Source organism: Mus pahari, chromosome 18 (genome assembly GCF_900095145.1).
Source record: "Mus pahari chromosome 18, PAHARI_EIJ_v1.1, whole genome shotgun sequence".
Classification (NCBI taxonomy): domain Eukaryota; kingdom Metazoa; phylum Chordata; class Mammalia; order Rodentia; family Muridae; genus Mus; species Mus pahari.
The window spans coordinates 39812315-39829101 of record NC_034607.1 but is presented as its reverse complement, the minus strand read 5'-3'; the positions used below and the strand labels follow the sequence as shown (position 1 = coordinate 39829101).

The 16787-nt window shown below is 47.0% G+C and overlaps 1 protein-coding gene across 1 annotated transcript in view; it reads left to right on the top strand.

The window, feature by feature from the left end:
• The window catches only part of Galnt14 (polypeptide N-acetylgalactosaminyltransferase 14), a 214368-nt gene that overhangs the window by 176813 nt on the left and 20768 nt on the right, over positions 1–16787 (top strand). The window contains exons 7-9 of the mRNA XM_021217755.2: positions 5552–5639; positions 6456–6540; positions 8565–8668. Coding sequence (XP_021073414.1) covers positions 5552–5639; positions 6456–6540; positions 8565–8668 — 277 coding nt within the window. The remainder of the gene's footprint in view (positions 1–5551; positions 5640–6455; positions 6541–8564; positions 8669–16787) is intronic.

Genomic DNA, 16787 nt, shown 5'->3' with positions numbered 1-16787 from the left:
TGTGTGTGTGTGTGTGTCTTTTTTGCTCACTGTGTTTAATTAAGGTTGCTTGCCTGAGCATAAGTGGAAGATTAGTTACTGAAAGTAGGAACTTACCAGTGGCTACACTACTGGGGGAAATGAATTTCAGCCTCTCCCCACCCCCAACACTCATTAGCTGCCCACAGACTAACAGTTGAGAGGTGGCACCTCATGAGCTTCTCTTCCACACATGATAAAAATATAGATGTACCCAGTCTCATGGGAGCCTTTAGTAGATAGCCAATCTTGGGGAGATTTAAGGAAGTTCAGCCTTAGCAAGTCTGAAGCCCTTTCTATCCCAATGGCTCCCAGTCCCTGTGGAAGAACTCCCTGAGAGATGCTCTCATTTCTTTATCTGCAACCAGCCTTGCCTGCAGACTGGCAGGCCTCTTTGCTTTCTCAAATGGGAGTTTGACTTCCTGCAGCCAAACACTCCTCTGGGAGTCATTTGGTCCCATGATGGAGCTTAGCTCCTTGGTCCCTAACACCTTCTGAGCTCAACCTTTCATAGTGAGGAGATTAGTGAGGATCAGCCCAGAGGGCCCTCTGAGGGCTGCTAAGATTACCTCAAAAGCCCTGCCTCTTGATGCTATAGGGCGGGGCAGGCCCTGGGACAGCCCCAGGGATAGGGAACATGTAAGCATTCCCACTGTGTTTCAGGGTTTCTTTGTATAGCCTTGTCTCCACATAGAACGTCATTTGGTCTTGTGAGTGGAAATGGAAAAACTTTCAGCTGTAATTGGAGATTGAGATTTTCAAAAATAGAGCAAAATAAGAAAAAAGCTAGGCTTGGGCTCCCCTCTGCTGTCCTCAGCTGTAGCAACTCCCTAATTTCCCTCCTCTTCCCCCTAATTACTTGATACTAGAAACACACACCAAGTTGGTTTGTGGGGGTGGGGGGGAGGTGCGGGCGCTCAAGCACGTTTTTAATGTGCTTCTTTCTTCTGTCTCCTACCCTATGTATTTCTTTGATGGGAAGGAGATTTCAAGGATTCTCAATCCTTTCAACGTTCAGCAAATGTATATAAATAATAGTTTATGTATCCTTCAACACCTTTGCATGTGTTTTCCTCTCTTGCTTCCTTACTCAAACTCTATTAAAAGGCAGGATCATTTTACAAATAATAGCGACTTGGCCTTTGCTTCACAGATTTACAAACAGGATCCCACAGAATGAGCCAATCTAGTAAGATCATACACATTTCTACATGACAAAACCCAAATAGAAATCCAGATTATTTTGTCAACAAATGCACCCCCCCATAGCACCTCGGTAATGAACCCCCCACCCCACCCCACCCCAGCTTCTTGAAAATGAATCATTTGGATGTAAACTGATCCTCCACCCTCTGGCAACTTATGTGTTTGAATATTTGGTCCCCAGCTGGCGGTACTGATGTGGAAGGTTATGGAGCTAGCAAAGGGAGGAGGCATCTAGCAGGAGGAAGTGGGCTTCTGAGGGCGAGTCTTAAGGGCTGTAGCCTTCCCCTCTTCCAATTAATCTCTCTTCCCTGTCTGATTTAAGGAGATACAGGCAAGCAGCCTCAGAGTCCAGCTCCCACCGGGGCTCCTGGTGCCTTCCCTGCCGCACAGAGTCCAAAGAGATCCTTCCTTCCCTTCAGTTGCTTCTTGTCAAGTATTTGGTCATAGGAGGAAAACTTAACTAACACATCACACCTCCCCCCCCAGGCTAGCTGAAAGACCCCCAGACTGTTTCTAGACCCTGAACCAATTCACTCCACGACCCACTCATCTCTCCTCAATTGTAGCATCTCCTTACTCATCTTTATCTCATGACAACTCCTATACCAGGGGGGAAGAGTCGGGAGTGCTGGTGACAGCCTCAGAGAGTGCTTCTAGAAGTTTCTGATTAGCCATTCGCCATATGCTTTCATTATGTGAATCAAGGAGGAAAGCTGAGGTATGAGAGCAACCATAATGGATGGCTACTGCTGGGTACTCTCAGCCTCTTTCCTAGGCAGGAGACCTATGGCTGGGGCAGGAGGAAGAGTGGGAATAGGGCTTGGATTTTCAAGGTAGGAGAGGAAATGGGGGCTAGGGCATAGTCTGGGATCATCCCAGGATTTCACCAGCCGCTTGCTTATAGTCAAGCCTGAGCCTAACTTTCCAGTTATACCCTTTGAGCGGCATACGACGGGAGACTCTGAAGGCTCTGAGTGTTGTATTGAGACACTCTCCATTATTGAGCCTACAGTTTGAGAAGCTATCCCGTTAAGCCATAAGCAACCCATGGGCTCCTGGCCACCACCTATATAATATCCTCTGAGCAGCCGATGGTATCCCCTTTAGCCGACTCCATCAAACATCTGCTGCCTGCCGGGGTCGGAACTGGACCCGAGGGACATGCCGGAGAGTGGGGACCAATCCTTTCACACAGATAACTCATACTCTGGTTTTGGTGACGCCTTCACAAAGGCTTCTGTGGCCTCTTTGAAGAGGCTATGTGACAAGCCCACATAGCACTTGCTCCATCCCAGACAGCCTTCCTTGCCTGTCTGTCCTCCACAGACCAGGTACCACAGCCGAGGTGTGATGGAAAACCGAACACACGAGTCCTCAGTGGGTGGGAGATCGCTTGTTTCCTGACAGGGGTGTCTGTCCCAGCTGTGGAGAAGGACCCCTTTGGAGGCTGAGGCTAAAGGCTCTAGACTTGGTTTTTTTCATTTTGATTTTTAAATAAGGAAGGGAGTTTCATTTCCACTAAAACAAAACAAAACAGAATTATTATAGACGAAGAGTCCTCAAGACCATTCCTGGGCTCAATGCAAGGATGCACAGGATGCACAAGTCAGCAAAGCTTGTGTTTGCCACTGATTACAGTAAAGGGAAGCAGGTTACCCACAGCAGGGGGGGAAGGGCTCTGTGGCAAGTTCCATCATGATTATTTAGCTCTCCGCTCCCGGAAGGGTTCCAGAGACAGTGTTTGCTTCTTCTGGGAGAACCGTAGGACAGACAGCCTAGGGTTGGGGAGGGCAGCGTGGCAACCAGAGAAGCTCACCTACACATTGGTATGCAGCGCTCTAACTGGCCTTCAGTTGCCTACATGAGCCTGAACCTTCACGGTCACCATGTGGCTACAGAGATCAAGTTGGCACTTCGTGGGACAAACCCCTTCCATACACCACACTGAGAGCACAGAGTATGTAGTGTGACCCGAGACTCCCAGGTAAATGATGACTGTCTGCTAGGCAGGATGTTTCAAGGGCTTAAAGGTTATCCCTAGCAGCTGGGCACAGACTAGACATGCCTCTGAGCGTGTTTAAATCCTTTACTGTGCATGGGTCACAGAAGGACTCTGTGCAGCTGCAGCAGTCCCTGAACACAGGAGGGAAAGAGAGCGTGAAGACTTTGTCAGTTTTGCCGAATATGTCTCTGAAGACCTTTGGTTTTCTTATAAAAATAAAATGATGTGAGTATTATGCTCAGACACACATCAATGGCTGGAGGGTAGCCCCCAAAGAGATGGTGGCACCCAGGCAGGTGCAGTGCTGACAGCTGACAATTTCACAATGTCCCTGCAGCAGAAGTGGTACCTTGGCACCGAGCACCCACTGCCACCTGGGCCGGTCGGTTTTCGGCAGCACCTTGTTACTGTCAGAGAGAGTTGGATGTGGGAGGCTCGGGGCCAAATTAAGTCTGTGAACTTAGAATCAAGTGCTCAGTGATGCTGGAGTTTAAAATAGGAAGACAGTTTCATTTGCAGGAGAAAAATTAAACCGGAAAATTAAAAGGCTTCAAGAAGAAGCAGACGTTCCTGAAGCCTGAGATAGCCCAAGGGTGGTGGGTATATAGGAGAGCTTCTTTGAGATGAGCTAGCCTCTATAGGCCATGTGACTCTAAATGTAAGATCCAAGGGTCATCATGTTCCCAGATCATTTATGCCACTGTTGGGCTGTTGGCCCAGTTGTTTACTCCCCTACAATGGACAAACAACAGGTTTTATATCCCCCCACGGACTGAGGATGTAGGCTTGGTTATTTTGAAAATATGATTCTTTAGATATTAATTTATGTTTAGTTATGTGAATGTGTGCATCTGAATGTGAGTATGTGTACATACACATGTGTGCAGGTGCCCATTGCCCATGAAGGCCAGAGGCATCAGATCCTCTGGAGCCAGAGTTATAGGGGTCTGTAAGTCTGCTGATGTGGATACTGGGAACTGAACCCAAGTCCTCTTTCAAGAGCAGGAAGCACTATTGATCACTGAGGCATCTCTCTGACCCTCTCACCTGATGACTTTGATAGCTACAAACTGGGGAAGGGCTAAGTGATGAAATTGCAAAGCAAAATGCATGACTTTTTTTTAATTTCTTTAAAAATTAACACAATACTTCTATATATTCATGGGATATTAAGGTATGGGGTACTGGACAACACCTCCAGATCTGCGTACAAGAGGTAATGATCAAATTAGGCTAATGAGCATTTCTGTCACCTTAAACATTGATCGTTTCTTTGTGTTGAGAATATTCAAAATCTTTTCTTTAACATTTTGCAATACATAATAAATTATTAAAAATCTCGATCTTCTCGCTGTGCTGGAGAACTGTAGGACTTACGCCTCCCTTCCCTGAATTTTGGTGCCTGTTATCAATTATCTCTATGTGATCCTGCCCCACTACCCTTCCCAGCCTCTGGTGATGTCTGTTCCCGCTCATAGGCGGAAGCAGGTTTGGATGGCCTTAGAGACAGTGTTAAGAAATGTACCTTATGTTGCTGGTGATTAAAATACTGGGCAATTGAGTTGCACGGCCAGATTTGCAGAGCAAAAAGAGCATAGGCAGCCAGCCACACACAGAAGGAAAGGAAACAGAGATGAGGAAGGCTTTAGAGGTCCATTGCAGTTCTCTCTGAGTCCGTGTGGACTCAGAAGAATTAAAGTAGTGATTCTGAAACTGTGGGTCTCCGCCTCTTGGGGGAGGGTTGCATATCAGATGTCCTGCATATCAGCTGTTTACGTTAGAATTCATAGGAGTAGCAAAATTACAGTTATGAAGTAGCAATGAAAATGATTTGATGGTCAGGGTCACCACAACATGAAGAACTGTATTCAAAGGTTGCAGCAAGAGACACTGCTTTAGAGCCAGAACCAGAACCTGGTCTGATTGATGGACAGGGTAAATCTTAATTCAGTGCCAGGGGGATAGGATATGGGACGGTCTGTTAATAGAAACCAACACTTGAAGGAAGGAGTGTTGGAGACCTGAATGACCGTGTACATGGAAGTAGCCTGTGGCATACTGAGCTGATCGGAAGGCTGGAATTCAGGACTGAAAATATAGCTATGGATCTGACTTCAGGGAACTGTTCTTCATTAGCTTGTCTAAGAACCATAGGCCTCAGGTGAAAGAATTTGGGAACCCAGGTTCCCTCTGGGGATGCCTGGACTTGCCTCATGTGACTACAGAGTAGGGTCACTCATGGATCACACCCCCAGCTTCCCAAGTTCCCTGATTCCCAGTCAGCAGGTCCTCCCTGCAAACTGAATGCAGGCTTTGGTTTTCCAGGACTACACCAGGGTTGTGTGCCCTGTGATTGACATCATTAACCTGGACACCTTCAACTACATTGAGTCTGCCTCAGAGCTCAGAGGGGGTGAGTGAGCTAATATCTTTCCCTCCTCCCCTACCTCCACCTCCACCTCTTCCTCCTCCCCCTCCCCTCCTTGTCTTGTTTCTCCTCTTTTTCTTTCTCAGGCTTTCTCTTCCTGATCTTCCCCCTCCTTCTTTTCCCTCCTCTTCCTCCTTCATCTCATCTCAAAGTGGGAAACATGAAGGAAGACCTCCTGGTTGTCTGGCATGTCCAGGTCTTTGTCTTGTAATAAAACTCAGTTCCGCTTGGCCTTTTCTCTTGGGACAGTGAAGGGAAATGATGTGGCTATAAGCCAGACACCCAGCCTCCGGAGCTCTAGCTTTAACCTGGGGCTCGCCTCTAGACATGAGGATGCAGGGAGTCCTGGGCTATGTTGGTCTGGCATCTTGGCATTTCATCACCCTCTCCCGGAGATGCTCCCCCTCTGCTCTCTGCCTAGAGCACAGTTCACTTCTACCCAAAACTAACTTCGAGGTGGTTTGCCCCCAAACCCTCAGTTATTCCTTCCTGAGACATAGACCTATTAGACCTATAATTCTTGTCCCATAACTGCCCATCGTTGTCACCTTTGTGCCTGTACCTTGGCTTTTACCCTTTGCCCTTGATTCCTTAACTCTAGCAGAGAGCTTCAGAGAGACTCCATAGGCTAGAGTGGGAGAAGGGAATTCAGAAGTAACTTTGGTGACCCTGCTGTGGTCAGACCAGAGGGGAACTTGTCGTCCCTGGGACCAGTTTCCCCAGGAACTGGAGAAAGAGTGGGATAAGGGAGAGCTGGGTAATCTGAGAAGCTGGATCTACTGACTCAATGCTGTGTTTTAGGCTTTGACTGGAGCCTACACTTCCAGTGGGAGCAGCTCTCCCTGGAGCAGAAAGCTTTGCGCCTAGACCCTACTGAGCCCATCCGGTGAGTAAATAGGCTGTTGCAGGAGGGGTGGGCAGGTTCAGCTCCACTTGATCCCAGAAAGGTCCATGCTGGGTGTTGGTTCAGAAGAGTGGAAAAGCAGGAACAAAAGCCTGGGCCAGAGAATCTCTGCCCTTTTTCTAGAAGGTTTCTATCAGCACACAAACTTCTGGGTAAAGGATTGGGTCCTTTGGAGACCTGTGCCAAGGAAAGATAACCAACACTTCACCTTCACACATGACATGATGGCTTTTAAGCCTCCTTGTGGCTAACATGTAAGAGTCCAAGATCATCACATTTGGGTCTCTGGTAAGGGAAGAAATGCTCCCTAGGGCCCATGGGCCCAAGGTCTTGGTTGCCAGGATTCAGCTCCGAGAGGGTGGGTTTGTGGAGGCTACACACTCTGTAACTGTAAACTGGTATGAGGGCATGACCAGCACCATGTATTAACACATTCAGGCTTGTCCTGTGGAAACACGATGGCTTGAAGTGAGCCAGCTGACCATGTGGTAAGTGGCTTTGCTATGAATTCTTTTTGTCAGTTCCACAGTCACCTGGGATAGCAAGCTTTCTTCCTGGAGTTCACAGCCATTGGAGAGGTTTTGGCTTAGAATAAAACATAGTTTCTATCCTGCAGCAGAGCCTGTGATCTCAGCATTGAGATATGATATTATGCTTGATGTTATACTTGAGACTGGTTAGCAAGCTCATTCAAGGCCTCTTGGGAACCTCCAGACTCAAGCAGTTCTGCCTCAGAGAACAGCAGAGGGAATCTGGATTGGTTAAATAACCACAGACAAGGCCAGTGGACTGGAATTTCTCCACCCAGTCGCTTAGTAATGCCCAAGACTATTCAATAGCGCCTGTTTCTCTGGCCCCTCCCTCATTATAGCTGTTTGATTATTATGCTGAACTGAAGATTAGAGGGGTATCAAAGAGCCCAATGATGGTGGAGTAGACAAGTGGGAGGAGACTCAGCGCTCAACCATGAAGTGAGACTTGTGTCTCATGTATCCACTGGCTCTTCTTCCAGTTTCCAACCTTCAGAATCTGGAGTGAATCCAGGAAGGAGAGTAGAACCAGATAACGCTGCCACTTGAACATTTTCTCTTTCTCAGCAGCTTCTCTGGCATCTCTCCAAGCAAACAAGAGTCACAGTAGGTTAAAGGAGGCACCACACACACACATACACACACACACACACACACACACGCACACACACACACACACACACACACACACACACACACACACATACACAAAGGTGTATTAGTTTGCTGTAGCTATAGCAACCAATACCCAAACTGCATAAATAGCAGAAACACATGCCATGGTTTAGAAGCAGACCAGACATCCTCAGATGGAGAAGTTCCCTCTCATGACTGCCCAGGCCTCTTTGCTCTTTACAGATTGCCAACTTCTCTCCAGTTCCCACACACTCCTCTTGGTATATTCACATTTGCATGTCAAATTCCCTCTTTATAAGAACCCCTGTCACATTGGCCTACCCTAATTACCATGTTTTAACTTGGTTACCTCTTTGTAGACATAATCTCCTGTCTCCAAATAAAGTCACATTCTGAGATACTGGGAATTAGGATTTCAGTTACACTTTTATTTCGGATAAGGGGAAGGAATTCAAGATACAGCCAAAAGGTAAAGACACAAATCAGAGAAGTGAGCCCAGGTCAGGACACGGCTGTGCGGTTTCTCTGCCTGGTCAGTGGCTTGCCAGCTCTGCTCCAAGAGCCTCACCGAGCAGAACTGGAGGAGGAGGGGCAGGGGAAAGCTCCTTGGAGGGGTGTTGATCAGTGATGTTTCCTGACTGCAAGGTCAGGGAATTTTCAAGCAGAGGACAGAAATCCGCAGCAGATCCTTGTTTTAGATAACCTAAAAATATACTGGCTCTTCTGAAGAGGGCCACGAATCAGGAGAAAATTGCCTTGAGTTCTGGATTCTCAGAACCACAGAGTTTGAGTTTACCTCCTCATATGCTCCCCAACTTTATCTTCCTTCCAAACACACAGGACTCCAATCATAGCCGGAGGGCTCTTTGTGATTGACAAAGCCTGGTTCGATTACCTGGGTAAATATGACGTGGACATGGACATCTGGGGTGGAGAGAACTTTGGTAAGTTTCTGTTTCGTATGTCATGACCTATACCAGTTCAGTACAGCCTGAGGATTCTGTGCCCTTAGCCACTGCGTCCACTGAACAGTAACCAGGATCTGGCAGGGGGCATCTGGGAAAGCTGAGTTACCCCCTTAGGGAACAGACTGGTTAGGGTCCCAGAACAGTGATTGTACGAAGGCGGTCATAGCAAGAGAATTTCTCCATGGTAAATATAGACACCAAGTACCAGGGAAGCATGTCCAAGCATGTTCATGAGGGAGAAAGTGAGATGTGAAATCCAAGAGAACTAAGATGAATGCCAAGTCTGTGGGGCCGGATGCAGGTTTGAACTAGAAGCACCGGACTTAGGAATCTGGAGTCGAAGAAGACTGAGAAGAGAGAAAGTGCAGGAGAGGGATGAGAGAGCAAATCCCTTCTCATCATCGTGCTGGGTTAATCACCACAAAAACCAAGAGATAATTTACCCTCGCCTTTCAGTGGGACGGGAACCAGGGAGAGAGAGGGGCTGACTCAAAGGTGGCCTGTCCTAGCCACAGTGGTGGCTGATATTTGCAGCTACAGGGAAAACATTTCAGAGGGAAAGCCATTTCATCCCTCTGCTAACGCTAAGTTATCCCCTGCCCTTCTGTGGGAAAGTGTAGCTTTGATGCAACAACTTTCCTTCTTCGGGTACTGTGACTATTCTAGGGTAACTGAGAATGGCAGTATGCCATGGGCATGTGAGTCTCTACCTAGGAAACTAAGTAGCAAGCAGGACTGGAGATGGCATGTGGTGGGCTATGTCCTGACTACCTCCATCTTTCAGTGTACCAGGAGGCCCACAGTGACGACTGGTTGAGCAAGCCAATCAGAAAAAAATATAAGAGAGGGAATCATTATGTGTGGAGTGCTTCTCCTCTGTGCTAGGCTCTGGGAGATATGCGAGCATGGGCCTGGGGAAACAGTATGCAGGCCAGAAAAGTGATCCAAGGGCTCCTCTTGGCACTGAGCTGCCTGGCATCAGCCACCGCCTTTGTTGTCTTCTGCCCATTGCCCTCAGGGTGTTTTATGACTTTCTTCCTCAGTCACTAAGAATTATTTCCCAGAAATTTATGGCTTTGGCCTAACCCATAGCATCTGTCCTCCCAACCTGGGCAGTCAGTACAGGGGAGAAATCTATCAGGAAGTTGGTCCCTTGCCAAGTGGGGGGGGGGGGGTCAGACCGGAAGCACAGTAAACAAATCTGGATCTCCCGTGTCTAGCACATAAGCCATCAGGGGTGGAATGGAACGGGAATTGTGGATGTGCTGGCATGGGGTTCAAGGCAAAGTCTGTCTACACTAGCCTGGGGGGAAGCTGGATATCCCAGCATTCCTTACTGAGGCATTCCAGCCCTCCTTCCCAGCAGCAAATAAGTGTTCCCTGGAGCCCTCTGATAGACAACAGTGGTCCAGTCTCTGCCCTAAAGCCACCCGTAATGATTCAGAAATTTTCACTGTCCGACATATTCTGGGTTAAGAATTTTTGTGGAATTGTTAGAAAATCCTCCTTAGTTACAGCTCAGCTCCATCCCGTCTGTCTACTGGGGCTCTTCCCATCCCCTTGAACTGTACAAGGTGAGGACGGTCCCTCCTGGATGCAGCAGTCGCATTTGGATGCAGGTAGCACTCTCAGCAGCAGGATGGCACATTCCGGTCTGACTTACCAGCACCCTTCCTTTGGAGCAATGTTAGCACACAGCTGCTCAAATCAAGATGCAATCTCATCGAGCCGGCCTCCGAGTCGTTTGGTATTACTGAGGGCTGATTTGAATAAAGCAGTTGGGAAATGGTCCCTAGGAGGTGTGGGAAAGACATTTATAATCCATCACAAAAATCTTTGAGACCAGAGAAGCACTGTAGACAGCCACCACAGCACTGTTTCACCGCACCCCAAAATTCTATTCCGCTATAGCCAGCCAAGAGCACTTTGCAAGCCTTTCTGCACTCTTTCACCCTCTTTTCTTTCTTCTTTTCTCTTCTTCCTTCCTTCCTTTTCCTTCCTTCCTTACTTTTCCTTCCTTCCTTCCTTTTCCTTCCTTCCTTCCTTCTTTCTTCTTTCTTTCTTTCTTTCTTTCTTTCTTTCTTTCTTTCTTTCTTTCTTTCTTTCTTCCTTTCCTTTTAAGTATTTTTGTATACCAGAAAAATAAGGTACATTTTTCCAAGAGCACATACATGACATGCTTATGTGCACGGGTAGCAGTTGCAAGGAGTGGATAGCTAGGCCACAAAGTATGAGGAGGTGAGGATTCTAAGGGGGTCCACATGACTGACTGAGGATCTGGATGGATAGTGTGAGTGATGCTTTGGCTATAAAAGAGGATAAAAGAAGGTGCCCGCCAGAGCAAAGGAATCCTGTCTGTAGGGTATAGCCCATCACACACACACACACACACACACACACACACACACACACACACACACACACACCACACCACACACACANCCACACACACACACACACCACACCACACACACCCTCCTCCATCCTGGCCATTCTTTGCTAAGTTGTTCTCCAACGCTATTTATTATCGTCATGTCTACTCCAGCTCCTGCCAAAGTGCTCTGGCTGGGAGACAAGTCTCCCAGATCTGTGTCCACAAGGACTTCCTCCTGCCCCTCTCCTACAGAAGTGTCTATCTTCCTAGGTTCACCAGGCTGCTCGCCACACTTCCAACATTGGCAGACCCTCCTGAACTTTCAGACTGTTCAGGTCTTCTACAAGAACAGAGAGCCTCCTTATGCACCCACTATGAACCCCTGAAGATGGCAGCTCTGAGTGACCTCTTCTACAGCTGGGACACTTTCTCTGCCTTCCCTTCTGCTACCACCCCCTCCCCCATCCACCCACTTCAGCATCCCGTCTTCTCAGCACAGTGTCCTTTATACCACTCTTCCACTGACCCATCTAAGTATATGGCTGTCCAGTTATCTGTGCCTGTCCCACTGCTGACTCTCTTAAGGCAAGAGCAGAAAGTTCATCTCATTTCTGATTCTCGATGCCCAGAATAGTTGAAACTGCTCATAAAATGCATGTGTGAAAAGCGAGAGACTGAACGGGAAAGGATTTCTGGGTGACAAGGCAATCCAGAAACATATGTCTGAAGGAAATCATCCAAAATCATCCTACACCCAAACCCACGGATGCTCAAGTCCCTTATATAAAGTGGTGCCCAATTTGCATAGAACCTATGTGCAAGCACTTATATTACTTCAATCACTCCCCCATTGCGTATAATACATAATAGAACACAAATATCATGTAAATAGTTGTTAAACTGCATGGTTTAGGGGAAGATAGTGAGGAAAATGGTTATACATGTATGCTCAAGAAAAAGCAATTGTCTATTTTCAATAAAATACTGTTCGGTATTGGTTGAATCTGGGATGAGGATGAAGGGCAGGCAACACAATGCACAAAGCACCATGTGAAACCATTGACATAGAATCCAGTGGAGCTATGTTGGAACGGTCTCTTTGATTATATAAACAATAGCAGCAGACTGATATGTCTGTTCTTTCCAGACAGAATTTCTCTGCGCTCTAGACATGTTTGCCTGTGTGATGTTGACGATAGTTCACAGCTCCATAATGACATGTGCTCTTTGGCCAAGGTGACTTCGACTGAATCTGATCCTACCTTCACCGCACCCCCATCTTCCACTGCAGAAGTGGCTGCCGATGGATTGGCTGGAGGGCCTTGTAAAGCCATACTGTGGCTTGGTTAACCTCCCCACCTGCTGACCTGGTACTTCATCCCCACCAAGTGTTTCTAAAATGAGCTGAGCACTTTTGATAATTATATCCACAGTTTAGGACACGAGAGCAGGCTTTAGGGAAATGTTGCTTTTAGATTTTTTTTCTCCCCGAGGTTGATTTGCATTAAAATTGGATACTTAAGCTCCAATTTACATAACACAGGATACATGTAATATATATCTACTTACTCGGAGCCTGAGCTACATCTCACTTTTAGCTTTTGGTCTCTAGAGGAAAAAAAAGGACTCTGTTGCCAGTCACAAGTGTGTGCGAGGCAGGGTGGGGATGGGGCTGAGGGTGCCTACTTCCCAAACTAGGAAGCTTTGGCACACACACGGAGGGAGAATACGGGAGTCCTGAATTTAGAATGGGGGATTTCCAAAGCATAGCAGGCACAAAGGACAGTGCAGAAAAAAGAAATGAGGTAGAGCCCAAAAGAGCCTTGTTACCACCCACCATGCTCAGAATGGAGTCTGGGATGCCAAGCTATTCCAGGCTCAGGAGACATGTATGGTTCAGGAAGAACTCAGGCTGTAAGATCAGTTAGGAGTAAATTTGAAGCCCATAGTTACCACTGAACACCCTCGGGAAAGTTACCTCTCCCCACTGAGCCCATGTCTAGGGCTTGATGGTAGAAGCAGCTGTGGTCTCTTAAGATGAGCAGTCCCGAACCCCACCCCCAAAAGGTAGCCACACCCAAATACTGGGAGCCTGTTTAGATGTGACCTTATGTGACACAAGGTATTTAAGCAGTGTGATGAGGTCACTAATCAATGGGTTGGAGAATGTTGCGGATGGGTCCAATCTAATATCACAGGATCTCCAAAATCAGAGAGCTTTCTTAGGCACGTGGCATCAGAGAGTTGGCATAAGCCAGGTGCCATGCTCCAAAGGGACATTAGCAGCTGTTAGTTTAAAGATGGAAGAAACAGCAAGAAGTAGCTGAAAAGAAATTCTGGGCCATCGGCCAGCAAGGAGCAGGGAACCTAAGTCCTGAAGCCTTGGGTACCGTTATAAAATCACTTAAGTGAGCTTCATAGCAAGTTTTCCTTCAGAGCTTCCATGAAGGGACATGGTCCTGCTGACACCCTGACTTTAGCCATGGAAGACACTGAGTATAGGACCCTCCCAAGGAGAATCGTTAAAGCAACATAAGAATCTCATCACATCCACATGTTACGAGACTGTGTGAAAATAGCTGAGTCTCTGCTCCATTAGAGTTGGCTGTCTTCCCTTCAGCATCCATGCAGCCAGTGTATGATAAAGGAGGATAATCCTCAGTGCTCCTGCCTTTGCTTTTAGCCCAAGGTTAGGGAAGTGGCCTCAATAAGAGCGAGCATTCACATTTGAAGAAACATCATCTTTCCCCAAATATGTAATGATACATGACACCCTCTGGGCTGCTCTGTTAGAGCCCAGTGCCCTGTGTGATTCTCCAGGCCCAGTTGTGATCCCACAGGCCACCTTTTGTTGCTGCTCCTAAATGTCCCACATACTATCAAAGAGAGACACCAGTTGCTTATTTGCCATCAGAGTTTGGAAAGTTAAAGGATGTTCATAGTCACAGGGCCACGGGTGACCACTGTGGACTCGTGGTTAAGACTTGTCTAAAAGTAGAGGCCTGGGTACAGCATCTGTTGACCCAGATGTGAGGTGGAATGCATTTGGCTCACAGATCCAAAGCTATCTTTTATAGTCCAATAAGATGATTTCCAGTCAAATCAGAGAATTTGTTAAAAAAAAAAAAAAATAGTGGAATTGTCTTAGTTGATGTTGCGCTGCCATAGCAGGGTACCACACTGGGTGGTTCAAAGGGAAATATGGAATAGAGCTTTATTTCTCACTCTCTTGGAGAGTGGGAAGTCCAAGATTGGATAGGGTTTGCTTGCTTGATCATCCTTTGGCAAAATGTACAAGCTGGAGAGCTCAATAGAGGGCAAATCCTTCATCACTTTATAGCGACAGGTTTCCATAATAACAACTCACTCCCTAGATAACGGCACTGGTCCATGCACCAGAGTCAATCCCTCACGACCTTTTGGAGGTCTTGTGTTTTCAACAGTTTGCTTTGAAGATTAATTCTACAGTCGGTGAACTGGCCTTAGTACACACTGAGCTTGCTTCTTGACCCAGTAAGAGCCAGGAAATTAAAGATTACTGAATTACCTGACGCACAAGTAAGGGCAGATTTATGCGTGACAACAGACTGGTGAACGCCTCTTTCTGCCCACCACTGTCTGCTCCACTTCCTTTGTCCTCACCAGGTTTAAGCTCATCAAGAGCTAGATAGATGATGTGATCACATATGTCACAATACACAACTGTAAACACTCTAGGATGCTCCATTGAAACATGGTCCATGGGACCAGCAAGGTGACCCAGTGTGTAAAACACTTGTCCCCAAAGCCTGAGGACTGAAGTTCAAGACCCAGTTCAAGCTCCTTCCACCTGGTGGAAGGGAAGAACCAACTCCCACAAGTTGTCCTCTGATGGGCACACAGATTCAATGCCATATGTGCACATGTGTAGACCATCCCCTCACATCCCTCCACCTCCTCCTATACCCCGAACATACACTGAATAAATAAATCGATAAAAAAATAAACAGAACTTAGTGCACACAGCTGTTCTTATGTGAACTGGTACCCTTTGCCCTCATTAGAATTCAGGCTATGAAATGAAGCCAGCACTTTGACCAGGGACGGTGTGCTTCCTAGAGAAAGAGCTGCTCTCTGGACCCTGAATTCCTACCCACCACTTACATGCTCATCAGATGGGTGTTGATTGTGATAAGAGGTGAGGGTCCTCAGAGGCAGTAAAAATAGCTGATGTGCTAATGAGTATATGCTAGTCAAGGGAAAGGAATGCAGGGCACGAGGGCAATTTGCTCTCAAATATTAATCTGAAGTTCAAAAAACTAAGGTCCCATCACAGTATCCCAGTGAGGATGGAGTAATTACACATCTCCCTGCCTGGGATGCAGAGTAGATCTGGATATGTGTGACATTTATCACCAGGGAGATGACGCAGGCACTGACTAAGTGAGAACCCCAAAAGACTCTCTATAGAAAGACTTTGGCTCCCTCCAACCTTACTGAAGAGATGGTGGCACCACATCAGTGCAAACATGGAGAGCAAGGCTCTAAGAATGCCTGGCTTCCCAGCTGAGCATCCGTGGTTCTCATGGCACTTGTCCAGGTCCTCTTTGAGAAGCTCAGGGTCAGCAGACTTTCTCAATGGCTTTCACAAAACTGCAAACCAAGCATGCCCAGTGTGTGAGCATGAGAGACTGCTCATCCTCCTCAAGTCACAATGCAGATAAGGGCAGGCTGGTTGTACATCCTAGGTTTTAAGTATTCTACAGAGTAGTGCTTAGAAATCATTACACTAACCTCAAAACTCCTCACATCACCAAGAGGACCTCTTGACTCAAGTGACAACACAGGGACCCATGGCAGATCCAAAACTCCAGTTACAACAATCTGGGCTTGAGAGCTGAGAAACCTAACTCATGCCGGTCCAAGGACTCCTGTAGGTGGAACAGCTGGTCTGAAGGAGAGCTGAGTTTGGTAGGATCGTATGTGTGACTTGATGAGACAGAAACTGAATGGTTGATTTTGTAGTTGCTCCTTGTCCTACCTGTGGGTATTTTGAAGACAGTACCTGTGTCTTAGGGTGCAATTGCAGTGCTCAGTCCTGGGGAAGAGGGATTTCAGGGCAACAACTTTGAGGTTGAAGGGAGAAGTACATCGGTTCCTGGTGTCTTTCTGAAGGTTATCTTAGCATAGCTGCACTAGAAAACTAGACAGCAATAAGCAGCAAATAGGACTATTAGATAGATAGGAAACTCTCTGACCTATAAGTACAGGAGGATGTTATTGTCTCCCTGGATAAAGCCTAAAGAATTGTGATAGTTTGAATTTTGGCTCTAACACAACACAGGTGAAACTGAAATGGTGGAAGATGGGCTTAGAGCTAGAGATAAGATAGGACTATGGGATGATGCCAAGAGATGTAGAAGAGGTGGCATGGTGGGTCATGTGTCTCTCTAAAGTGTCAGGTATCCCTGAAGTGGAACACTGTATCTGGTAGTGATGGGGATGCTGGTACAGAGGAAAGTTCTCAATGTCATCCAGAGGACCCTGAAAACAGACAATGGAGCAGTCAATATTGGAAAGATATTCAATGACAGCATCACAGAGGAAATGAGAATGGGACAAAGGGTAGGTGACTGTACATGGATGGCAGAGGGCAAGGGTCAGTAGACTCAGAAGAGAAAGGCTGGATGAAGGGTCTTCAGAGAAAGGAGTAGCTTATAGAGTGGGGAGCGTGGGATTGAG